General features: G+C 39.2%; 1 protein-coding gene across 3 annotated transcripts; it reads right to left on the reverse strand.

Moving 5' to 3' along the window:
• Positions 1–795: 795 nt before the first annotated feature.
• On the reverse strand, positions 796–25,875 carry lpin1a (lipin 1a). 3 transcript variants are annotated; one of them, XM_058629562.1, is made up of 23 exons: positions 25,522–25,875; positions 18,018–18,218; positions 17,073–17,168; positions 13,755–13,851; positions 13,440–13,659; positions 12,181–12,255; positions 11,873–11,962; positions 11,624–11,735; positions 10,895–11,120; positions 10,075–10,215; positions 9,902–9,995; positions 9,373–9,572; positions 8,914–9,007; positions 8,407–8,476; positions 7,237–7,329; positions 7,053–7,117; positions 6,298–6,436; positions 5,724–5,872; positions 5,524–5,610; positions 5,224–5,376; positions 4,688–4,802; positions 4,494–4,597; positions 796–4,383 (listed from the first exon to the last, which is right to left on the reverse strand). In XM_058629562.1, the coding sequence occupies exons 1-23, from the start codon at positions 25,633–25,635 to the stop codon at positions 4,212–4,214; spliced, it is 2,907 nt and encodes a 968-aa protein (XP_058485545.1). In that variant the 5' UTR covers positions 25,636–25,875; the 3' UTR covers positions 796–4,211. The 3 variants fall into 3 exon arrangements, with proteins under 3 accessions (XP_058485545.1, XP_058485544.1, XP_058485546.1); XM_058629561.1 differs by having other exon boundaries at positions 11,873–11,965; positions 25,522–25,874; XM_058629563.1 differs by lacking the exon at positions 25,522–25,875 and adding an exon at positions 20,628–20,812 and having other exon boundaries at positions 11,873–11,965.
• Positions 25,876–27,751: the final 1,876 nt, after the last annotated feature.

Below are 27,751 nucleotides of genomic sequence, written 5' to 3' on the forward strand. Positions count from 1 at the left end.
TTTGTGTTATTTACAGATGACACAAATCATTTCTGTTCCGGTGTGGAATTGCAGCAGCTTTTGGAGGTGGTCACATATGAAATAAATCAATTAATAAAACTTGAAATGTAAACAAAACTAATTTTATGTTGTTTGGAAAACATGAATATAGGAATATAGACGTAAAAGTACGTGTTGATAATGTGAACATATTAGTAGACATAGAGTAATAGAGAAATATAGAGTAAATGAAATGAACTTCCTCAGCGTGATATTAGACCACAAAATCTGTTCAAAATCTGAAAACCACACATTAAATGTTTCGAGGGATATGGGAAGAATATGCAACGTTTTTGCTCTTTCGAGGGAAGAGCGAAAACGTTGCATATTCTCAATCAGAAAGCGTTACTATGATGCAGAAAATAATGAATAAAATGATGCAGGATATAGAGAGTTCACACAAATGAACTCTTCTTAAAAATACAAGGTCAATCTAATTGACAGTGAATGGTTCCTGGGCTCTTTCTGCATCATTTATAGAAATACAATTTCCTTTTTACATGCACCAGTTACACCATACTTTTTTTCATTAAATATAATTGCATTTTTATTTTACTTGTGTATGTAGCAGTATTAAAGCAGTTGAAAAAACAAACGGGGATTGGGGAGCGGTCCGACTCTTCTATCTCTTGCGATACATGATTGATGGATCCTGCACAGTGTCATAACGTACCAGCTGAGAGGAAGGAACGAGAAACAACACAGAAACAATAATAATAACAATGATAATAACAACAAGAAGCATTAAAAACAAAGTAGAAATCAAATTTGACTTTATTGTAAAATGTGTATCAATGGCACAGATTTGTTCAAGCTATGTCTGTTGACAATGTTTTGCACTGCACACTGCTCGACAGGCTGCTGTCAGTGGCCCAAAGCGTCGTCTTAACACAGGACTGCAGACTGGATCCACATTCATGCCGACACAGAGACAGACTGGATAACTAGTCAAGACCTTGTAAAGATCTTTCACAGAAAGAATGAGGTGATAAGCATCAAAAAGATGTTTCACTTCAAAGAAAACGGGAGCACTGCATTTAGAATTTTGACTTCCATGTGCCATAAATAAGCTCTTGCTCTGCATGTGGCCTGATAAAGTAATAACGTATCATGTATATTATATTATGAAAACGGGGAAGTCACATTACTTCATCTCTTCTGCTGTTGTTTAAGTGCTTTACTTCCATTTGAAGACATTATACCCATGTAAATATGAATCTTGACATTACAACAACATGCATTTGTCTTCCTACACGAATGACACTGTTTTTCCTCAAATGACATTCAATTAACTCCAGAACAGTTTTCCTTTTTACGCAAAAGTCAATCCCAGTAGAGCATCAGACAACTGCCACATTCATACAAACAAACATTATAACACATTATTCTGGTATTTAGATTTCACACGTTACTATAAAAGAAAAAAAAAACATTGTCAATTTGTAAGATTTTTTTTAAAAGTCAGTACAGATTCTTTTTTCTTGAACATGTCAAATATTCAAAGTTGACGACGGTCTTCTTCATGTTGCAAAAATCCGTTTGATGCTGATGTTACATCAAGATAGAAGATGTTAAAAATACTACATGTTCATCTATTGGTTCAGTGTCCGGGATATATTTGCCATTATTGACAAATAATTCTATTTTAACCTTTCAGCAGCCTCGGGGGGGGAAATGTGGCTTATGAACCACTGACACTTTGACCTCAGTGCAGTTCAGAGAAAGAGGGCGTCTCTTATTATTGGCTGTTCTACAAAGCACCTGCATGTGCGTGTCAGTAGAGGGTGCTATTCCAATACAAGTGACAACTGTCAGTGCTGCAAAACAACCCTGAAAATAGAGTCAGACAATAAACCCCGTCAAGAGCTTCAATCAAATAAAAATGTCAGTATTTACACACGTGTAGATGAGAGTCAACAAATCTACTCCTGCCCACGACAGGTTTAATGCAACAGCTGAGGTTAAAAGTAATGGACGTTGTATGAATGAATGAGCACCAGTAACAAGGTCTTTTTGACAAGAAAAAAAAGTTCACTTCCTATAGTGAGTGTGTTATGTAGTATTTACAGTGGTTTGCCCCCCCCCCCATTTTATATCATAGGCAAAAACGGACAGATGTTCATAAATAATATTTGATCAGAGCATAAAAACAAAAACATCCCACGGAAGAGTAGTAGGGCCACATGTAACAGAAAGAATATAAAAAAACATGAATTCTGACTTTAATATCAAAATTCTGACTTTAATCTCAGAATTCTGACTTTATTATCAAAATTCTGACTTTCTTCTCAAAACTATGATTTTATAATCTCAGAATTATGACTTTTTTCCTCAGAATTATGACTATAATATCAGAATTATGACTTCTCAGAATTCACATTTTTTATGATTATGACTTTAATCTCATGCTGTTTTTTTTACATGTGGCCCTAATCAGATTCGTTTAGAGAATATATATATATATACATATATATGTATGTATATAATGTATATACATATATATGTATATGTATATGTACTGTATATGAACAACAACCACATAAATGGTTACATTAGTGCTGTATAACCTACAGATCTGGGTAGTGATTTTCCCAAACTGAAATAAAATACAGCAACAATATCCTGTGAACCTGGACAAACGATTGCATTGATGAGCATTAATCTTTAGAACACATAACACAAACTGTGACCAATTTATGTTGTACATTGTGTTAAAATACGTGTTCACAAATATAAAAACAGACACTGAGAGCACAGACACTGAGGTTAAAGTTGCATTGTTCTGCATTTCCCTTGAGTTTAGTCACTGAACATTTGTTAGAAAACGGGCAGGAGTTGCTCACAGTAGCACGGTCGAAAAGACCAAACACACCTTTAGCTTCACTGGCTAAGAAGTTTGGCACAGAAACACTGTCATAGAGTGGACACACTAACTGTGTATGGTTGCATTGTAATATTATATCACATGATGTTTCTGGTGCAAAGTGAGTTGAGGGAAAATCATTTCATCTGGATCAGATAAAATAATAAAAAGTTGTGCGTGTAGGTGCATGCAAATGAAAAAATAAAATTATATAAATACAAATGTAGCAGTGATGCATCAAGAGGAGGATTTGAGATCGGAAGTGTTCATATTCATTCATATCTTCTTATTTTCAGTTAAAGCAATCTTTAAGAGTTTACAGTAGGATTTCTTTACCTAAAGCTGCTGACAGTGAAATACTTGGTTTGTCAGTAAATGTAGGAGAATCTTTTACTGTATATCACAACACTTTATCCAATCAGGAGCCAGAACACTACAAAGCAGCTTCATCAAACGCGTTCGTGACGTGACTGAAGGAGGACGGATCGGAATGATATTTGCACCAGTGGACAGGAAGTTGTCCGACGGCGAAGATCGCTTACAGCAGCTTTAATTTAGTGAATGAGTGTGGGTGTATACTGACAGCTGATTATTCAAGTGTAGATTTTGTGTGTGCATTCCTGACATACATTTAAATCCACCACTGAAAATAAGGAGCTTTTAAATACAGTGATGTTCACATGTTCACATGATGCTTATGTTGTGAGTCGGTTCATTTGCAAACTATACAATATGTGAGCCTCGATAAATACAGTTATATGAAATACATTTGAGTACTGAGTAAACATCCATATCCTTTAATTCTATCCTTATTTTTTTTTACTAATTTTGTTTCTAAAATTTTGTTGTGTACAGCACCTTGAATCTGCCACTGTGTATTTAAAACTGCTTTAATGTGCTTCCTCTCTTGGGGTTCTACATTTCTAGTGGAAGTGGAGATGTTTTTCTTTTTTACATCTTGTATGCATACGACATGAATTTGTGCCCACATGTTAAATATCATTCAAGAACTTAACTTATTTGTTTGCAAAAGTTAGGAAGTATCATTAGAAACATTGGGGTCTCCATACTAGGATGTGGACATTAAAAACACTTTCATCTACTTTGAATCAGTAGCTACAAAGTTTAGTTGTTACAGTAAGTAACAACTGATCCCAGATCTGTGTTCCCCTCAGTTTTTTTTTGTTTCAGTCTTTCAGTCTTATTCTATAAAAATCAGCATCTTCACTCTTCATCTGCACATCTGTGATCTGTGCCATGTCATGTGTAAAGAAACTGGACCTTGATGCTGAGGAGACACAGGGTTTCCTCAGCTCGTCTCAAGGGGCTGTGGGTCTTTGTCTTCCTCGTTGGTGCCGTCAGGGATTTGTTCACTCCAGTAGTCGCACCCACCAAGAGTGTCATCGCGGCGGGCGCCTGAGCTCTCGCCTCGACCCAGGACTGGGAAGACGTGGTCAACCATATCACAGAGACGCCCAAAGCTGAGAGTGAGACACACAGACATATGTAGAGAATTTAATACAGATATACACTAATGTGTCTGTGGACATGTGTCCACAACTGTAAAACTGAAAATTAAAATGTAGCTTACGAGGAGATATTGGTTTTTGCCTGCTCCTGTATCAGCTCCCCTTTAGGATTGACGGTGAAGATTCTGTTCAGTGGAACACCCACCTCCTTATAGGAAAACACATCCTAAAATAATGAATAAAAATGAATGAATTATTCCAAAAGTACAAATTATGTGGACACACACACTCACACACACACGTGTAGCAGCCTTACTGTTGCTCTGTTGCCAAAGGCAGCGTAGAACGGTTCGGTGTTGGGTAAGAAAAGGTTCTTGATGTCTGTCAGACACTTGATCTTAAACTTCTCTGGTTTCTTCTCAATCACCTCCCTAAATAATAACACATTTTATTGTTTTGAGAGGTTAGCATTTTGTTGATGTACATCACAGAATAGCAACCACGACATATCTCTTAGATGGCATTTTTATGTGATTCAAGTTTAGTAGGTGGAATTAAGAGACATTTTGAGATGGAGGCTGAACCATAGACACAGCTCTCACTTTCTGAAAGGCTCCACCCATATTGACATGTGTTTTATTGCATTAATTGTCCACTCTCTTTTCAACTCTTTTCTACCTCTTTTGGTTGCTTTAAAACAGCTGTAACCAAAGCTGGAATATTGACCTTTCCACCAAAGAAACATGAATGTGCGTCCAATATGAGAATCCTTTCTCTATGATTGGATCAAAATGTCATGTCATGAGCCAGATTTCTTCAGTACCAGTTTCTTTACACATTCTTGTGTCTGACCTGTGGAAAGCAGAAAACAGACTGCTGGGGCTGAGCAGCACTGGACCCATCGGTAGCATCGTTCCCCTCTCGTTGACCCAGTGAAGATAACCTCGCGTCATGTCTGCCATGCCGATGGCCCTCGCCGAGCAGTACATGAATTTATATCCATTCCTGTGATACAGAGTTTGTTAGAAATTATGATAATGTCCAGGTGTTTGTGAGATTAATAAATAATAAATAAATACACATATTCATATCATAATTCTCTAATCAGACTTCCATACAACTACACTCTGAACATTTAGAGATATCACTTACTGGCTGACTTTGTGGTAGAGCCGTGCGATACCCTGATGTGTCCAGTCTTTACCCAACGTGGGGAGGATGTGACCCAGAGTGTCAGATCTGCAGCGTCACACACAAGAGAGGTAACATAAAAAAAACACATTTCCCACATCAATCACAATCCATTTAACACCAAAGCTCCATCTCCTGGTGAAAAGATGAACTTATCTTACCTGGTGATGGTTCCGTCTATATCGGAGATGATGATCTTGTCATCCCAGTTCCAAAGATAGATGGTGCCATGGCAGCGGCAGGTGCCCTGGTACTGTGTGGTCACACTGAACACCACCTCATTAGGACCTTCCTTCAGCTGCAGGCTTGCCTGTCAACACACAGACAACACACAGCATTACGTAGAAGGTTAGTGAGATTGCCATTACCATTAACTGTCAACCCAGGATTAGGACAATGATGACATCATACACACACTCACACACCTCGTCCTTGACCCCACATAGGCATCGTTATAAACGCAGAGAACATAAGTGAATAAAGCGTCATTAAAGCACTTTTTAAAACCACATTTGCTCCACATTACATAAAAACAACAAACAATAAAATGCAGCGAGAGACAGTGTTTATGTTAGCAATGATTTACTGATGCACAATGCACTTCTGGCTCTGCTTTTCTCCCATGCAGAGATTCATGACCACAGTCTGGTCCAAATCCTAATTTATATCCATAAACTCACTTGCACTGCATGTTTATATTTGCATGTCCTAAAGAAACAACGTGAGAAAACGTACCAGCTGCTCTGATGTGAGCCGTAGAGTCTTCTTATAACAGATGCTCCCAGAACTCATGAGGAGCTCTGACTGACAGGATCCTGACATCTGATTGGAGGACCTTTGGTCCTCGTCACTCGAGGACGACTCATCTTTCATTCTGAAAGAAATCAAAGCGTCATATAAACTATGCATTATCAGTCTTATGTGGTTTGTTTTGCCCTTTCTTGATGCAGTTTTAATATTTTCCTGCTTTACAACCCTTGTTAAATGTGTTTGTAATTTTATTAGCACTGTGTATGTGTTTATTGCTTCTTATCAGTTTTAAACCTCTGCATTGTGTATATTACACTTTGTGTGTGTTTGTAAAGCACTTGATGAAAAGTGCTATACAAATAAATGTATTATCATTATTTTCATTATTATTTAGAAAGGGAAACAATGACAGGCGTGTGATGAATGTGAGGTTACTAAACCATCCCACTGTAACCCATGTTGGTTTCACAGCTGTAAATGCTGTAACTTTCCATGGTAACAGCAAGCTTCACCAATCAGAGACGTTGCTATCATATGATATATTGTGGGTACTGTAGTACGTCTTCAAATATTTGTCTTAATATGCAGTTTTAAGAAATTTTTTGTAGCTGTAGCATGTATCATAGTTTGACAGTTTTGTGGTAAATTGACAATATTAATCAATATTTCACTTCCAGAACCACACTCTTAAGCTCTGTGAGATGATGCTATGAATCTTGAGGAGAAAATCAAGAATTCACCTGTTCACTGAGGCCATAGCGAGTGAGTTCCCTCCTTTGTCGTCTCCAGGATCTGACACTGATTCCTGAGGAGCACAAATGTCACAACTCATGTCTCCCATCCTCTCTCACACATATGACTTTGCTGAATACTCTATGTACTCACGTCTAAGGACAATTTCACTGATGATATGTGAATACGTACTGATTTGGAGTCACTGTTTCTGCTCCTCCATGAGAACCACCAGCGTCCTCCTTTCTTTGGCATCTTGTCCTTCATGATGTTCTCCACTGAGGCCTGAAGACAACATGCATATACAACTCAAAACTGACAGGAAAAAAACTCAAAAAATATATAAAACCTGCAATCAAATGAACCAAAAAACAAAAAAAAAAAAATTGTACAATCCGAAATGCAATGATAAACATAACAAAGAGAACATTTCAGACCACAGTGAACTCTCACAAAGTAAAAGTGGTTACAAGGACATGTCATGCAGACAAAGAGCAGGGGAGAAGGTGAGACATGCATTACAGGGAAAAACAAGCGGACAGGATGGCAAAGATGAAATTCAGACAAACGACAACGTTCATGCTCTGATTGACACAAAGGCAGGAAACATCATACAGGCTGAGAAGGGCTGGAGCCAAACAGACCGGGGAGGCAGTACGAGAAGAGGCCGAAAACAGAAAACGCGTAACTCAAACACCAGCACTTAGTGCACATGAACATCGGATGGAAGGCGGGAGAAAATGTGTGAACGAAAGGGAAGAAAATAAGAAGGAGGACATAATTAAAGTGTTAGGAAAGCAGTTAGATTTGAAGAAGTATGGATTTCACTATGGTACAACACTGGCAGCTTTAGTATGAGCGTCCCTGTATTTAATAGCTGTTATTTTAGACTGTTCATCCATTCATTCCATGTCAGCTTTGTTGGGTTAGTAGAAATTTATATTCCATATATTCTGTATAGCTGTGAATGCACTTTAGTTGGTAGCATTTGGTTAAATTTGCAGATGAATAACAACAACATTAGTAATCGTATTAATCATAAATAATAATAAAAATACTATTAATAATAATAATGATTATAATAAAACATTAGTGCACATAGTGCACAGGGGTGTGATGTAGGGGAGAGCAGAACACTAGACGCTTATCAGATACCACCTACAACACATAATAATAATATAATCAAATGATATATAATATACAATAACACGATTATTTACAAAGATAATATTGTAAAATTGTTTTCATTTTGACGCTAACTAGGAGACAGACATCAAACGTCTCCTACATATTCCTTTAAACCCCCTCCCACCTCTTTCCTTCTTGTATTCTGCATCCCCTTCACTTCACCAGTCGTCTTACCTGTGGCAGGGGCTTCTGGTAGACCTGCATGGCCAACATGACAGGAGCCGCCGTGTTCCAGTTGTAGTATCTACATTATGTGGCAAAGAGAGAGCGAGAGAGAGCCTTAGGATCTATCATTTTAAAACACACATCACGACCGAGATAACCTCAAGGCACTTTATAGAGACCATAAAAAATGTATTTCATAGCAGGAATTGTGACTGCAACACTGGAGCTATTCAAAGGAGCGGTTTGGAAGATATTTTATTGCTTTATTGTCAAAAGTTTGATGAAAATATTACACTGCCCTAATGTCTGTCAATGAAATTATGCCCTTAACCTATAAGCAAACTTGGCTAAGATCTCTTAATACAGGGGCCTCAAACTCAAACAACCTAGGGGCCAATCAGTGTCCAGTCTGGTCATGAGGGGGCCAGAATCAACCAGCAAAGTTCATTGTTTCTACACTTCAATTAAACATGCAACAGTTTAATGACCAGAGTTATTAAATATAGTCATACATACTTGTTTCCTATCTTCACCACCAGGTTAGGGTCATCAATTAATGAAGGGTTTTCAGAGAACTGCTGGTAGGAAACTGCCCTTTCCTGGAACTGCTCTGTGTCAGGAGACACACACACACAAGGACACGGTTGTTAAACATAAATATTAAATAGCACTTTTAAAGGCGTAGCACATTGCAAAATAGTTTATTGTAAGTCTTAAGTTCCTTCATGCAGTGGATGATCTTTGGATCTTTTGGATGGATCTTTATCTACTATGTGTACAATCCTCTGTGTCCATCGTTTTTCACATTCATTATGTGCACTACACTTGTTACTACACATAGTACTCCACTACATATAACTACTGAATTAACATTTTGCAAAGTGTTTTGTGTTTTTTTGTAGATTGCATGTGAGTCCCTTAAATCAACAATAACTGATGCACCAAAGTTAAACAGCAAGGACATCACTGGCCTACCTCTCGTGATCTCCCTGTTGTCAGTGAGTCCTCCACACAGAGAGATTGCGACATGCGCAAGGTCCCCTGACTGGTCGGAAAAACTGTCCACGCCACTGTCCATCCCACTGCTGCCCACTGACTGTGGGGACTGATTAGCACTCCGCACTCCCACCATCATCATGTCTGAGTCTCCTCTCACTGAGCTGCTGCCTCCATCACTGTGGAGAGAAACAAACACTGTCTGAGCACTGACGAGGGCCCTCACCATCACACATTCCCAGAGACTAGATCAGGAGCTACTTTTTTGTAGCCTTTTACTGAACATTTATGTGCATATGTTTCAAATAACATGAATTGACAGATTCAAAAGAAAATGTGTTATAAAATGTGGTAGAAATGGCAGCATATGCAGCCAGAAACAAAATAGTATTAACAAATGTGTTCTTTATTTCATGTTAGATGTTTAAAAAGTGGGGCCCCATATTGACAGACTAGGAAACACTGCTCATGATTACCACCAGAGTACCAAAACATACTTTTCCAGTACCTTTTGGGGAAGTAGAGAGCAGCCACTTCAGGCTGTAGCTCTGTTATATCATCCAGGTATATGCCATCAGCACCCAGGTGTTGGCTTCTCTTTTCTAATTCGGACAAGATTGCACATCAGTAGTTTAAATAATACATGCATAGACATTTCATATTTCTATTGCTTACACATACCTTTCTTTTTGGATGGTGAATCAGTAATTTTTGTATTTCCATCTTCCTCCGCATGATCAGTTAGCATCCTGGGAGACACTGAACAAACCCTTAGGCCCTCCATATCTGCACATGATGGCCCAGTGTTTTCAGTCAATGTCACTAAGGACAGAAAAGACAAAGCAGAAAGTCATGATATCAAATGTATTGGTCACAAAGGTCTACTGACGCACACAGTTACATGTTGACTATCACAGGACCATCACACAGAGACAAACCATTCACACTCACATTCACATCCACAGTGTCCAATTATCCTCTGCATGTTTTTGGACTGTGGGGGAAAACCATGCGCACATGGGGAGAACATGCACACAGGAAGGCCCTCAGTCAAACAGAGCTTCTTACTGTGAGGCAACAGTGCTAGTCACTACCCCACCGTGTGTCCCTTCACACATACAGTCAAATTAAAATGCAGACATAGGGAGAAAAATGCTAACTCCACAAAGAAAGGCCCCAGATGAAACACTATTCAAACTGAGAACTGTCTTTAGTTACTAGTTTGCATGTTTTACTTTGGTCTCTCCTCAGATCATAAATCATTTCGATGATTTGATTGATGCAATAAATGAGAGAGTAATGACAAGTAAAGATTGCTAGAAACATTAATCCTAATGGGAGGCACAAATCTAACAACACCAGCATGATATCCTCAATCGTTCAGGAGATACGTTTGCAAAATATGAACTTTCAAAAATGACCTCTGGAGGTCACTAAAGCACAGTTTCTGAGTTTTGTTTTTCATGTGCTTTGCACATTAGAATTAAATCAACATTAATACCTTGCTCCCCTCCAGTCTTAGCACTAAATCCGTCTCTGCCTCCATCTTTGCATTCCTCTTCATTCTTGCGTCCACCATGAGCAGTGCTCTCCCCTGGCAGGGAGGAATAAATGATAACAGAGGGTGGTCCACTGTCACTGATTGCTCTGAAGTGAGTGCTGGTTGACACTGGAATGGAGACTGTGTTGGCAGGAGCCTGCCTCTGGTGATAAGTCAGGAAATCTGGCTGTAAGTGACATGAAAAAAGACAGACAGACAATGATGTTTGAGTTCTTTTTTTTACATAAACACTCGCTGGCCACTTTACAAGGTACATTTGTTCAACCGCTACATGCAAACATGTAATCCTTGAATCACTTTACAGCCACTCACAGTGCATTTAAGCATTGGTAAGGGGAGGCAGGTAAAGCTCAAAAGTACCTAAATTAACTATGTACTGTATGTACGACATAAAATAAACAAGCCCTATTGTCTGTACAACAAATTACTTTTCTGTATAATTCTTATAATTTTGATAATTTTTATAATCAAAACCCCTGAATTTGCTCATTTCCTGTTCAAATACAGGGGACAAACGTGAGGTGTGGCAGCGGCGAGCCTCACCTCAGACTGTGCTGTCCCTCACACACTGGGTTGATGCATGAGTGCCTGTTGCTGTCTTTCTATTATGCTGCCAATATAAAGTTTGCAGACTTGTTCATACTGTGTTTGTGTGTGTGTGTGTGATACCTGGGCAGCTTGCGGCAGCTCTCCCCACGTCCACAGCATTTCAGGGTTTTCTTTATTCTGATTATGCAGCTCTGAGTCGCTCTTTGGTGTCGATGACTGTGAATCATCAGGGCTGAGAGAGAAAAGTTATACAATCTGAATTATTCCCATGCAAGTTCTACTCTAATGTACTGTAAGTGACCTATAATAAAGCAGAAATCCTAATATCAAAAATTCAGTACTGAGGAAGATTAAAACTAGAGGTGATACCTAACATGAGAGGAGAGGTGAGAAGTCTGCTGAGGACAAGAAATGGACAGACCACAGGGTGAAGGGATGGAGAGAGTGTCCTTTGTCAATCTACTACAGGAAGATAACAAAAAGACAGAAAGTAGACACAAACAGAAACAAACAACACAGAGAAGGGAAATGAGAGTGAGAAACAGAGAATCATGGTTATTATTCGCTCATTATCATGATGAGACAAGTATCAACAGTGATTTAAACAGATAAGACAAGACAGCTAAAGAGATCAGTACTGTATATACTTATTTTTGTGTTTTATGTGCCAACATTACCTCTGTGAGTGTGACCAATCTGTGCCGGGGTGAGCGTGTGTCATGGCTTTTGTCCCCTGGTCACCGTACATAGACCTGACAACAAACAGAAATCAAACACACACACATGCATTTAGAAACTCTCCTGAAACATCATTCATCAGACTGTTAAAAACTAGCGTAAATTATCCCGCAAAGCCCCAACATGAAACAGTCACATATTTGTCATGATTTTAAGGGTCGCAGGAATGTTCCCGTCATCATCTAATGAGCCTAAAAAGCTTGGAACTGTTCAGCGAGGACAGCAGTTTGAGACATTATTTCACAGTGACAGAGATCACTGTGGGAACAGGACAAATCTCTGGCGCATGTCCAGAACACAAGCGCCACACAGATAAACACAAACATGTTCACACATGCAGACTCATGGAAGTAATAATGGTTTTACAGGACTTAAAAGTATATTGTTTGATACCAGGAATTATAATTACAGGTCTTTTGATCATACATGTTTATGTCTCATCCTTGCCTCTTAATAAAAAAATAAAAGCAACAATCCTAACATTAGTAAGAGATAATGATATTTAGGTGTACATGTAAATGTGATATTTGTGTTATTTTATATTGATTGGACAGAGAGCCTCTATTCCACAGTATTAGTTTTCAACAACCTCAGAATGAGACTCGACAATCACTTTAGTGATCAGTCTGGACAGTCATGTTGAGACAATGTGAACATTAACATAGTGTTCTCAGTTTATAACGCTTTCCCAGTCTTTAGAATCCAGTGGTGCAAATGCACAATGCAACACACACACACACACACACACACATGTTCACAAGGCTATTCTTTTAAGGACTTGCATTGACTTCTGTTCACTTGGCCAGCCTAACCAAAGCCTTACTCCTAATTTTAAAGAGAACCGGTCAATGTTATTATATATTAGTAACCAGTTCCTCAGAAATGATGGTTTTTGGTCTCCATGAGGACTACTGGTCCTGGCAAGGACAGTGTTTATGCCAGAAAATGTCCTCAAGAGGTAACAATTACAAGTACAAACACTTTTCATAAGCAACACTGCTGACACAGGTTGTTTATAACAGCAATGGACAACATTGACTGGAATTTTGTGAATGCTATTCCTCTCTGCCTCTCACTGAAAACCCACTCTCACAAACACTAAACAAAACAACATGGAAAATAATAATTTAGTCAATGGATTGAAACCTTTGCAATGCTATGCTGTGTGTTTTTTACCATGAGTGAAACACGCACACACCTGCTGTCGTCAGCCTCTTTCTCATCATCCGAGCTCAAGTCAATTGTAAACATGTCCTCGTCCTCCGAGAACTCTTCCCCACTCTCCTCTCTCCTCCCTCCCCCGCCGCCTCCCTCTGGCCGTGCTTTCCTCCTCCTCTTCCTCCTCTTCTTGGTCGCCCCTCCGTCACTTTGCTGTGGCCCAAGGTTCTGGACAGGAAGTGAGGTGCAGGGTATGGTGTCTATGTGATGATGTGAGACATGGTTATAAAAACTGAGCACATTCACATTTTATTTTACAAATTCCATTTATTATTATTTTACCATGAGGACCTACCATGGAGACGGGAACTGCGTCTGCCCAGCTGGGACTCCATTAACGCCTCCCCTGTAGACATGATGGGTGATGTTGCCAGGTAGGCTGGAACCACTTCCTGTCAACAGAGAAACAAGGGACTACTATTTGAGGTCTCTGCTAGAGCTTTTATACCAGAATTCGGGCTATAATTTCACTCAGAACCTTGGTGATCTGAGTAAAACAGTCTGCGTTCACACCAGTTAAGCAGCACCTAACTTCCACCCCCCCCTTAATTAAGGGGCGTTCAGAAGTGTTCCCTCTGTGTTTTCAGAAAGGACTACACATTCATCATTTTCTTTGCTATTTTCACTGGTATGTTGTCCTTCCTTCTTCCTCAAGTCTGCTTCCTATAGCTTACATTGACACACACACTGATGGTGTAATAGTTTGTGAGGAAAAAACAAGTCTTTTTTGATTCCTACACGATTTTTAGTGTAAATGTGCCAGCCAGTTCAAAATTGTGCTTGGGACCCGGAACCGTTCCGGTGTGAAAGGCTTGTGTGTTAAAAAAAAAATCATGTCAAATATTGGTAGCAGTGAGCTATGTAAATACATGAGGTGTTATTGACATTTCAAGAATAAACAATGATGTTCTATATCATGGACCAAAAACATGTTTTGTGAGGTCTCCTTAACCTTTGGCCACACAAATATAGCAGTAAATCTCTTAGTCTAAGTTAACGTATGTGCCAAATCTCTCAAAGACTCTCTCAAAAATGTTATTCATGTAAGATAATGGGTTTGCCAAGTTCTAAGCAATACATCCATGAGTTCAGGTGAACAGATCTGTACCAAATTTGAAAAAAAGAAAAAATCTTACAGGTGTTCTCAAGATATTGCATTAATGGGAAAGAAACAGACGGGCCGTCAAACTGAAAATATAATAAAATGCCTCTGATTTTCAGCTATTAACCAGTAGGAGACGCAGGGAATTTTTGTCTCACTATAGCTACTGCACCAGAAAGAGAACCCACTCCCCCCACCCCTCCTACACAGAGAGCAATAAGTAAGTAAGATAAAGAGATGATCCCAACAGTGCAGAGAGACACATTCTTTGCATTGCACGTCATGACACAGGCCAACACATTACGATTCATTTGCAGGGAGAGGAAAAGGACGTGCATGATGCCAAGTCACAGCTCACCTGCTGTGCATTCACCACATGAAAACACGTTGTAATTCATGTTTATATTTAGATTTCCCTCTAAGCTATACTTCTATTTTTAGAGGGATGACATGATGTCATATATGAGACTTTAACACTGCAGTTAAACATCCCACGTCAGGTCTGCAGCGTAACTCCCAATGCAATTAGACAAATGATACATGGTCCACGACACATCTACACCTATTCTGTGATAATCAATACATTGAAAGACAATTGTATAATTATACATCACGCTAACCTACAGTAGTGGCATCAGTTAATCAATACTGGCATGTTAAACTGTTGAGAATGCCATGGTTTTTAACTTCAAATATCTACTCTATACATATTTTGATTATTCACCTGTGTGTAATTGTTTATCACGAGTTAGGACAAAAAACCTACCTAAAAGACAAAAGTACCAGTATCAAAAGCAAGCCCATCATTTGTGTTTTTCTTTCAGGCGTCCCTGATGCTCTAGCCTTAAGATTAATGTCTGCTGGAACAAATGGTTAATGTGTCATGTGCGGGATCTGTTTGCCAAACACACAAGTCCCAACAAGCACTACACCCTGAGGAACAGAGAGGGAAGGGGGAGAGAAAGGGATCAGTTCAGGGACTCGGCTCGATGACAAATAGTTCCAGAAAAATGTTGTTAATCTTTTTTTTTTTTCATTCAGATCAGTGAAATGAACATTAACGCATACCATTATAATTTGTGTCTCCTCCTGGCCTATACCGTTTGTCCAGCTCTCACTGTGTGTGGACGGTACACAGATTGGTGGCGGCCTAGTTTCTGACAGCAGACTGTGTGAGACAGTGACTTTGACAGACCTAATAATAACCCTCTGGTGGTTTTCCAGTTTGTGGGAGAAGAACTATGATCGGGGACAAGATTTAACACAAACCCTCAACAGTTGAGCAGACAATAATGGACACAGTCCCAAAGAATTTGATAATCCCTCGTGTCTCTTTGAAATGAGAGTACACGAGAAGCCCTTTCCATATTCATTATAACTGCACCTTCTATAGACTTTCTCAGATTAGGAATTACATGGATTGTTAGAGTTGATTACACTTATCATACATCCTAGGTCATTGCTAAAGAAAATGACAAAGAAAAAAGAAAGTGCAAACAGAAGTAAATGACCCAACATAATGATTGATTTTCTGCTACATCTGTACTGTATTTGTGCTGCTCACTGTCTCTTTTCTGCTGATTTATTTCCAGAAAAGTTAATTTCACCCGGGCCAACAGGATGCCACAAGAGACAGAGGTTCCTGTTCTTTGTTTTTGTTCAGCTTAAATTTCAGAGTCTATATTTGAAGTCATTTGTGCAAGCAGAGTCTGAGATAAACAAATAGTTTGCTTATTAGTCAAAAACAGACTGGTACTATTTTAATATTGCATTTAGATATCTTTGTTTCTTCTTCTAACCCATTTCTTCTTATTATGTTCCCACGCATAAACTTTCTGCCTCAACCTTATAATTTGTGCTTACTTTTTGCCTATTGTAAATTACAATTATGTGACAAAAAAGGCTGGATGTTACCCTGTACCAAAACCATCTAGATTAAAAACAATCATGGTATGTTTTTCTAACTTACTTTTATTATACTTTGAGAGACTTAAAACTTGGATTAGTTTATGGTTGACATTTCCTTCCCCAAGACAAAAAATAGAGCAAGGGTGTTTAAAAGGCAAAGAGAGTGGTATGAATTAGAATGTCAGGGGAATAGTTGCTATGAATGCAGTTATAATCTCTCAACTTCAAAATATTTCTTGATTTTTAACCACATTACTTTTCCCAAATAGTAAAAAAAAAAGAGCCTAAATCCACAGCCGTATTTCATTATGTAAGACAAAGATTTTTTTTTGATGTTATTCAGGGTTTTAAACTAACATTTGTGGCTTGTTTTGAGTCAGCTGTTATTCTATGTTGTTTCTGGCTGTGACTCAGTGTTTCTGCTGCCAATTGAGGCCAATAGCAATCAATGAATAAAAATAGCAATATGTATGAATAACTACAAACAACAAAGCAAGAGTTGAAAGCAAGTACTGTCTCTGGCTGTAAGACCTTTGTGTCATTATGTTCAGTACTATATTTGTTTACTGACGCCCACTAATGACCCTGTCAGTCATATCTCACCAGCGTGTTCTCTGTCTCCTTGACGAAGAAGGCCTCTCCATTTTCTCCCAGTTTCATGTGCAAACTCACTGGCTCGCCGTTGATCTCTATGTCCACCTGTAGGACAGATTAAAGGGACATTTAAAACCATTTTTGAAACAATATTTTGTCATAATATTCATTAACTTTTTATTTTTTATGAATTAATTATATCTCAAATCTATCCCTATCCAACAGACAGTTAAAAATGGTCAGTACTTTCAGCTCTGTTTATCAAATATCACATGTAAAGATTTTGCTGACTCTAAAGGTTGTATGAAGGTTTTAGAAAAGGAACGTTCGGGGAATGTTCTGGGAACCAAAATAGAACGTTCTCCAAAGGTTGTATGAAGGTTGTGAGAAAGTAACGTTCTGGGAACGTTCTGGAAAACGAATGTGCAACCAAAAACTAATGTTAGGGGAAGGTCAGGAAAACTTCCCATATCAATCACAGAAGAACCTAGGGGGGAACCTTCAGGGAATGTTCCCACAACCAAAAGGTAACGTTCCCAGAGTTAGTTGGGTATGTACAGACTGTAAAATACTGTAAATGTAAACAAAAATCAGCAAAACCATTTTAGCTTTTTGGGAGAACAGTTTGTCAAACAGCTGGAGAATTATGTCTTTGAAATGACTCAGCACAAATGTGTTAACAGCTTCATAAATGGTATTAAATGACTGTATCGGAATAATATTGATATCAGTAGATACTCAAGTTTTTGATATCGGTATCGGACACAATTTTTTTTTATCATCCCATCCCATAACTGACACAGTCTCCAGGTTGAGGCTTTAGAACAGGTCATTTTTAAAGTATATTTTTAAACTTCTGTTTTCCAATATTTTCTTCAGGTAATGGGAATACTTTATGCGTCACTCATCTGTACCCACACATACACAGGACACGAGAGAGGAGCAAAAACTCACCACTTTCTCACGAGACCGCAGAACACCCATCTTGCCGAAGCGGACGTGAAAGGGCGAGCAATGCAGGGAGCCATCGGGCTGCCGCACCACTATGACATCTATACATCCAGACAGCGTCGCAGGGTTGAGTCCTCTGTACAGCTCCTTGACTTGCACAAACACCTGTCCCGCCAACTGACCCACATAGTTCATGGTCTGCAACTGGAGACAGACAGGGAGAAATTGAAGGGGGTGGTCTCTTCTTCTTTTTATCTATCCATTAAATATAGTTTTCTTTAAATTATGCATCTCACATCAGCATGTAGAAAGACCTTTAATGGACCAGAAATGCTCCCTGTCTTCCCACTACATTAAAATACATTATTGCTCCACTGAGTCCCATCCATTAAAGCTCAGAGCGATCAATCTCAGGTTGAAGCATCCAAATAAAGTGAGAGTTTTCATATTTATGTTCTATATTCCTGGGGTGTTGCTGAACTTGTGCTGTATTTGAGTGTGCTTTTTTCTGCATTTGTACAAAAAAGTTTGTTTGTTTTCTAGGTGTGGCATTGGGCCAGTATTTCTGATCCACAGAATCTAATTCTCTCTGTTTAGAATGCCAAGCATGGAGGAAGGGACAGGAAAACACATTCATGAGGCTGAGAGACGGATGGTTCTTGACTCAGCGGGGAAACAAAGAGAGGTAGAGAGAACACATTTATTCTCCAAGAGAACTTAATAGGTATACTATAGTTCCTCTTTTTTGCACAGCCTTTTACAGTAACTGTGTTACTCAGCCTTCTTTAATCTCATTAATAATATTTTTGGCAGACTGATGAGGAGGATTTGATTACACCCTTCACTTCCTGTGAATCACAGTTTTGTTCTCTTCCACTGAAAACAATGTAATAAAAACTATAACAATAATGATGACAAGCACCTGTCTTCAGGTTCTGCGTGAAACGTTGTCATAACTTGTCTTGACTTACAACATAACACGGTATTAGACACTGTGACTAAGGTAATAAACACACGTTGCCCAGACTGAGAATAACACCTACAGAAGCAGAGGTCACGTCTAATGTCTGCAAACTTCTTCTTCATAAGGTCAATGGACTAATGAAAACAAAAGCTTATTATTTGTTTTTGCAATTTGAGCTAACTTATCCTTTAATCCCTCAGTGTGACTTATTGTTTAAAGACTGGAGGCGGATTTGTTTGACAATGATTACATAACTAGATGACCCTTTTGTTTTACTCGCACTCTCACTCCCTTATCTATTTATCTTCCGTCTCTAATAAAAACACACGGGTACATGCATGAGCACAGACCTGATATCACTGTCAACACAGGCCACGTGCACTGGGAACCATTCCCACACTCACACATGTTTATGCTCCAATCATAGTGAGGACCCTAATAGACATAATCATTCCCTAGCCTGACCTTAACCATCACAACTAGATGCCTAACCCTAACTTTTATCCTAATCCACACCTAATTCTAACAATAAAACCACTTCTACACCCTGAAAAAGTACTTTAATGATGTGAGGACCAGATAAAATGTCCTCACTCCATATGGTTTATACAATTGTTGTTCCCCACAAAGCACAAATACAAGAACACACACTCACAACCTTGTTATATATATTAGTGAGGACACATCATAGACATAATGCATTCCCTAACCTCAACCATCACAAGTGCCTAACCCGAACCCTAAATCCAATTCTGACCCTGAAAAAGCACTTTAAAGTTGTGGGGCCCAGACAAAAATGTCCCCACAAGGTCAAAATGTCCTCACAATATAAATACAAGTACACACACACACACACACAGTGCTCCTCCAATATGTAAGGACCAGTCATGAGACAACTCATAAGGTCACTCATGGTCATTCAATTGGTTCCTTTATTGTTTTACTGAGTAAACCAAATTAAATAAAAGCAACACACACAGAGAGACAGAGAGAGTGCGAAGCATTACATAAACAGAGATGCTGAGAAATTTGCAGACAGATAATGATGATAAAGGACTATTCTTCACTTCAGCTGGCAAAACACACACAGCTACTGTATTTAGCAATGCCATTCATGTATTTGTTCAGCCTAACCAAAGCCTTAATATCCCTAACCTTAATCATAAGCAGGTTAATGACTAATCCAAACACTTATATCACCTTTAACCAGAGCCTCCAAAATGAGGTTCTGCCTCATTAGGACCAGGCTGTAGTCCATATGAGGACATGCTGGTCCTGACAAGGTCAGTGTTTATGCCACAAAACGTCCTTAAGAGGCAACAAAACACACACACCACAGCTCTACATACACCACAATAATAGAACATTTGTAAGACGATATTTTCTGAATGTAAATCACGGTAAAACATATGCTGCATCATGTAAACATGTGTGCACTGATCACAGGGTGAGGCTCTGCAGTGTGTGTGTGTGCGCGCTCGTGCAGCTCTGCGCTCATTCAAACAGCCGCACATTAAAAACAACAACCCACACACGTAATAATTAAAATAATGATAATAATATTAAAAACTAACAACACGAATGATATAATAATGATGGCTACGGCCTAAGTGACAGCAGGTCACTGTCGTATTTCCGTCTTCACTTACATTATTTACTGTCTCGTCTGTGTCGTGGGTGTTTTTTCCGCCATTTAAACGTTATTCCTCGTCACGTGCTTCTCTCGGCAGGTTCATTCGGGTTATTATTGTTCTTACTATTACTATTCACATGCTGTCGTCCTGTCACAGAGTATCCTTTCGCTGTTTCAATCACAACTGACGTTCGCTCGGAGATGCTGCTTCGCTATTTACGCCGCGGTGAAACGGTTCCCGCCCACAGCGCCACCTGATTGGCCGAGGGGAAGATGACGTCACGTGATATTGAAATACTATACACGTCATGGCAGTTTTATCACATGTCTGTGTTTACTACACATTTTCTCTTTTTTGTACGTTTATTCTGTGGTCCTGTGCTGTCGTCTTTCAGAGGATTATTATTGTTAGATTGTAGATTTATTTCATGTATGAAACTGGAAATTACAGTTCTTTGTAAATATTTACAGAGTTGCAACAAAGTACAGATACTTTGTTACTGTACTTTTACTTTTAAGGCGGGGTATACCCTGGACAGGTCGCCACTCCATGACAGGGAAACATAGAGACAAGCAACCATTCACTCTCATATTCACACCTACGTCAATGTAGAGTGTCCAATTTGCCTAATCCCCAAATCTGCATGTTTTTGGACTGTGGGAGGAAATAGAGGAACCTGGAGAAAACCTTGTTACCCAATCACATACTGTCAGAACAGCTGCCAGGAGCAATTAGTGGTCTTAGGAGTCTTAGTGTCTCCTCACAGACACATTGGCATGTTGGCAGAGCTAAGGATTGAACTGTGGCCTTCTTGTCAGAAGATGACCAAGTCCATACCCCTGAACCTGGGCCACAGTGGTAAAGAGGCTCATCCTCCTCCATCGTCATAAAAATGTATCTGAGGTCACATGAGATTCAATGTAATTGTTAAATCTGTAGAGAAGATGACAATGTCAACTCAAATGTTGTCCAGTCGACACACTGTGAACGACATAGTCTTTATAAAACCAATGTAAGAATTCTTACACTCAAACACACACTGTATATTATTATTGTGTGTAGGAAGGAAAGCAACACTCAGTTGACACAGTCTTGTTTGAATCCTAAAGAAAATCCAACATGTGAAGCTGCAGAGATAAGAATAGAGCAGTGACATTCAGACGCTTAAAGGCATTTGTATTTTGCAACGCACTGACTGTGTCTCAGCTGTCAACATGTGACTCCACCCACCTCAAGCCAAGCCACCCCAAACATAGTGTGACAAGTCTATGTGAAATTATAATGCATCACAAGAACAACCAGGTCATACTGTAATTAACAATATAAGATACAAGTTACCCCTCTTACAACTGTATGGTAAATACAGATCGGGCTATAGGAGGAGGAACAGCTCTGTCTGATGAGAAGAAGATGATTCAGAAGAAGGTTGCATGACCAGGTCATATTATGGGAGTATCTGGCTGGTGCTTATCGCTGGTGTTTGTAGCATAAAGCAGACAGAAGGGTCAAAATGCCACTTTGCAGAGACACATTGGAAGGCAGAGACACTTTGGGGACAGCTAAAAGGTTGACGGCGCTGAAGACAATACAGTTCAACACTTTTGACTTTTTATAACCTGACATGTGAGTGCTGGTCATCGAGGGTCACATGGATCTGTGAGTCCCAAATTGAGGCATATTTAAAATGCGTAATGCAGACCCAATGACCATTGAATGATATAATGAATACAACAGTCTACAACATTAATATGTTTTTTTTGTCAGTGTAACCAGCTGGATTCTTCAATATATATAGTACCGACACATTTTTGGGTTATAGAGGCTGAAGAAAGAAGCCTGAGAAGGAAGTTTAGTCTTCTGCTGCACATTAAACTGGGATGTATATATTAGATCTATAATCTATATCTGCCCTGTGGAGAAACAGGAGAATGTAAACCTGCAAATCAGATAAATCACCTGACAGCGTTGGTTCTATTGTAAGGACGTGAGCATTAACTGTGCAGGACAGTTTATTTATTATATGACTTTAAACAGAGAGACAGACAAATCTGACATCTCTAACTATAAGTGATTCAATGGTTAAACAATAAAACTCTTTTATTATATGTCATTCACATGTTTGCATGTTTTTATTGGAGTATTAAAATAAAAGTATTAATTTTTAGTGCTTTTCATAGTTGTTTTTGACTCTTTGTGTTGAGAGAAAAGTCAGGTTATATAAGGAGGCTCCCTAAAGTGGCCCTCGTGGCTTTTTTTTTTTCATTGTTCAGCGATTCTTAGAACCCATTTCTGAGATCAGGCCACCAGGGCGGGAACAAGGAAGCACGTGTGAGGTTTTCTAAGAACTGACTCAATCGTCAGGGAGCAACAAGACTCCAACTGGGTGAAAGGGGGGGGAGTGAGAGAGGGAGGAGAGAGGGAGGACGCAGAGAAAGACAACATGTGGAGAGGAGAATTGGCGGGCGAGAGAGAGAGAGAGAGAGAATTTGCAGAATGTTAATGTATGCATGGACCTATGAGACTCTGAGACATGTGACAGAAGAGACTGCGTTCACTTCCTTTCATGTGCATGTTGGACTCATGGTCTTCACAGAAGATAACCAAAATGTACCCTCCCTTTAAGTGTAATCTACCTTTCCTCTTAACCCTTAATGTAAAGCCTCTTGATCATTGTTGTTGTTATTGTCTTTCTGTTGTGACATTCAGCTGGATTTCCACATTTAAGCATTTGTCTGTTTTTTGCCCTGGCTCAGTCATCACTAAAGTCTGGCTCCTACCAAAATTATGTTAATGAAATAATAAAGTGTGATGATGATGATGATGATGATGGTTTCTGTGACACTGATAATTCCATTCCCCACAGCACACGTGTGGCCACGAGCTCAGTCTGTTTATGTGGTTGGGTTAATGTTTGCTCTTTGCACTCTTCAACTGTGTGTTTCTGTATTGACATGTGCAGTTCAACTGTATCTGTTTCCTGTGTGTGTGTGTGCATATATGGGTGGGTCGATGCTGGCTGATAAACTCTCCTTGTTGCAGCCTTGTCCCTGCACGGTTACCTCATGTCAGACATGTGAGAGAGAGGGAGAGAGAGAGAGAGAGAGAGGGAGAAAAAGCAGAAAAGAAGGAAGAAGTTAGTTCGCTGCGAAGGCACCAATCTCTGCAGGGAAGCTTTCTGAGGTCAAGAATGTGGTTATTCATCACCACGGAGACGGGGGATGGGCTGAGGGAGCCAATCGGAAGGCGACATGAGCAATGTGGAGTCCTCGCTGTATGCTCTGCTGTATGCTGCAACCCCAATCATACGCAATAAATATTGTGATGAATAGAACATATTGTAAAGAGGGTTAGGTTAATATCTCACCTTTTAACCAGCTTAGTGAAACCCCACCCCCACACGTAATGTTAATGTGGTTTCTCACTGCCACAAATCTTCTTATATAACGTGGAACAGTGTTTATTAGCATCATGAATCATGTCATACACAAAATTCATATAGACATTATGGTGTCTCTATGTACAATATTAATTATATGATAATTATATTTAGTATTTATAGTATTTTTTCTCTCATTCATTATTACTATAATTATTGTTGGTGCGATGAGTGCATCTATCATTCAAACTGACAGTTAATTGGCTTATTCCAAATGAAAATCATTACACTAGGACAGACATACTGTCCTTACACTGTCCAGTGGAACAATACAGTGGTATAAAAAAGTGGAAAAGCTGTGTGAGTCCACATGGCTTCTCTCAGGCCCCCAGCATGGTGTGACTGTTATGTAACAGCTTAGCTAACGGTCATGTACTACGCCGTAATAAAGAGAAATGCAGGCCTGGGGTCATGCATGGAAACTTTGTCCCACTCGCTCACTATGTCCCAGGAACCAGTGTGTGTGTGTGTGTGTGTGTGTGTGTGTGTGTGTGTGTGCGCACACTGGGAACTGGTTGTTCAGCAAACCATTGTACATCAGGACAGACAAACACAGGAGCGCAGAGTGAGTTATTTGATCACATGTGTTTCATGGAAACATGGTTCCTCGGGCCTCAGGTACAAATTATAGCTTAACCTTGCAGACGGTTTAAGAAGGAAGTTGATGTCAGGTGGTTTGCCCTTATTTTGATTTCATTATTATCATTATAGCTCAGTTTAATTTGTTTTTATTGTATGACTTTCTACTATATTCTATTGTGTGACTGTTTATTTTTTAGGTCTATTAGGTGTTGTGTTTCTATATTTTATTTGTTTCAGATCAGTGGATTGATAACTATCTCAATAAATGTCAGATCCAGTAAACAAGGCTGAAGAAACGGGTTAATTGTGGTTTTAGGGTCAGGGTTACTTTATCTCTCTCTTCAACTTCTTCATGGGCAGAAAACAACAAACAAGAACATAAACATTATATAAGTGAGCCAGGGTTCGTGAGTGTGCAGCCTTCTTTTGCTTTTGAACTTGTATTGTGTGTAATTATTACCAGGCATTGCATATGTTATCAGACACACACAATCTGAGGAACAACATTCTCTGTTAACTCTTCATTCCTGCTGTCATCACAACTACAGTAATGTTGTGCACATTCTGAACTCTTTCCTGTTACTGTTCATCACATTTTAGTGCAACTTTCCAGTGTGAAATTCTCATATGAGCAATATTCCTTTTTCAGATGCTGATCCACTCCTGTTCTGTTCCAACTTTCCCTACTGTGATTGCTACGTATTATATCATATAATAGCATGTTAATAAGGACAACATGATTCATTTGAAGAGATTAACCTTCCACAGTGAACCACTGCAGACTCTATGTCCTTAATTCCACACAAAGCACGACACAATTCACCTTAAAATGACCAAATGAACCCTCTATGCTTTTATACAGTACATGTATTATGTTTTTAGTTCTATTACCCAGGACCAGGAGTCATTGGGACCGACATCCTCACTGTGGCTGCAGAACTCTCCGTCGCTCTCCTGTGAGTGGGTCATGGCTCCGTACGACTCACAGCTGCTCTGGAAACTCATGTTGTTGTTGTTGTTGTTGTTTACAGTCTCCGAAGATGTCGAGCAGAAATCTTGAAGCTGGTCAGTGTAAAGAAGCAAAAAAACTAAAAAAAAACCTGCAACAAAAAACTGAATTGTTGACTCTTTCCTGGTCTATTTCCTATTAAAGCTTTATTTTCAGTCTTTGGCTGATAAAGATTAAAAACTCTTCTGGACAGTCGTAGTTAACTCCTTTCACCTGGTATCTCTTCATCATCGTGGGGACGGGTCTTAACGTGGTTTGAGTGAGAAGATGGTGCTTGTTTGACATGCAGTGACTTTTTTTAGGCTAAGTTTATCAACAAGTGTGTTCTTGGAATGGAGTATACTTGGAGGAAATCTGAGAGGGCGCACACGCACGCACACACACACACACACCAGCCACACACACACACACACACACTCTGTGTAGCTCTTAGAAAATAAATGCAAATTAACTTTTTCTTTTCAATTTTTACATGCAATTGTACAAACACATGGATCCAAACCATTTAGTGTTTAATGTTTTTTTTTAAGTGAAAATTAATTAAGACGGTAGTTTAAATACATTTAAATTTGCCCCTTTAACCTGATCAGATTTGCCTCCCTCCTACACCCCATCTTCCCGCCATGTTTGCACCATGTAGTCCTGCTGCTAGACACATGTGTGTACACACACACACACATACACACACTTCTATGTTGAGGACATATGAGGCCTCTCGACACAGGGCTAATTTTGCCTCATGCCTCTGACAACTTGTTATGCTTCAGTTTGCAGAGACACTGAAGGCTGACACATCCACTTTTTTAGTGTCAAATATCCACTGCACAGCATGTATAATATTGTTTTTGTAAACCTCATTCAGACAGGCTAATGTTTTACTGTTCATTTGTTTTATGTCTCATGTATCTGGGTTAGTAGTACTTTTCATTGTATTCCAAAGAGATTATAAGTGTTGTAAAGAAGTAGACTTCTACAAGGTGTTTCCTTTTCAAAATGCGCATAAGAATTGTACAAACACGTGGATCTAAACACCGGAATTTCTTTCTTATGTGACAGATAACGCTCCATCGCTGGACAGGACGGTGATTTAAATACATTTAGATCTGCCCCTTTAACCTGATCTGCAACACAGCTGAACAAGATGTTTATTTTGGGTTATAAGCTCTTCCCCACATTTTTATAACAATGTATAAGCAATTACTTCAGGGCAAAATGTAGATTCTAGTCTGAAAAACATAAATATACTAAGTTTTCGGAGGTGTGTATAATAATGGAAAAATGCATTTACTATAGAAGAAAGAGTTAAAAAAAGTACCTTTATCTGACTTTGTTGGGTGTTAATTAGAGTTTGGGAGTTAATTACTGTGGGACACTAAGAGGTCTGTATTGTGCAATTGTGTTTCAGGAAACACAATCGCAATAGTGATGGATTGGAAAGGCAACAAAACAAGCAACAAAACTGTATAGAGCCACTACAGGCTTCCTTAATGAAATAAAGCATTAACATTATTAACTAAACCACTGCTGCCAAGCAGCTGATTCAAAACCAGAATTGTCCAGGAGACCCAGAAAACCCAAAAGACTGAAGTCAGAACAAACCCTCCAGCACCACAAGTTATAAACTGGGAAACAGGCAATTGACATCAAACACACACAAAGTCCTGAGTTGGTTCTTTTAGATACACCGACAACTTAAGAAGCCACAGGGAGAACCTCTCAATACCTCTGAAGGTGAGACAGTGAGTCAGCACAGAGCACTGGAGACTTAGGGTGTAGGAACACTCCCCACACCTGGGCTTCATCAACACTAATCAGTGTCACACACACCTGATTGCACTGAGTTGATTCTCCCACTCTCACAGAGCCAGAAGATTGAGTGCCCTCACAGGATTTTTTATTTTTGACCCCTTTTTTCTGGCAGTTGTCGTTAATTATGGTTTAATAATGCTTTTTAAAAAAAATTAAAATCAGTGGCAGTTCTACAGGGAAACCAAAAAAGCCTTATAACGTCGCACATTCTGTTCTGGTTTTCAAAATTAGATGGATAAATATAATGTCCCGGGCGCTTTCATCGTTTGTGTTACTCTTGAAAAAAAATCCATACACAACGAA

The sequence above is a fragment of the Solea solea genome, chromosome 5, assembly GCF_958295425.1.
Source record: "Solea solea chromosome 5, fSolSol10.1, whole genome shotgun sequence".
NCBI lineage: Eukaryota > Metazoa > Chordata > Actinopteri > Pleuronectiformes > Soleidae > Solea > Solea solea.

Bases quoted from the DNA above. Each gene is read 5' to 3' on its own strand.
- lpin1a (XM_058629561.1), bottom strand. From the start codon at position 25,635: ATGAGTTTCCAGAGCAGCTGTGAGTCGTACGGAGCCATGACCCACTCA. The intron at 6,437-7,052 runs GTGAATTCTTGA...GATTTCTTTCAG, and splicing joins GCTATGGCCTCAGTGAACAG to AATGAAAGATGAGTCGTCCT. The intron at 5,377-5,523 runs GTAAGTGATATC...TCTGTATCACAG, and splicing joins CTCTACCACAAAGTCAGCCA to GAATGGATATAAATTCATGT.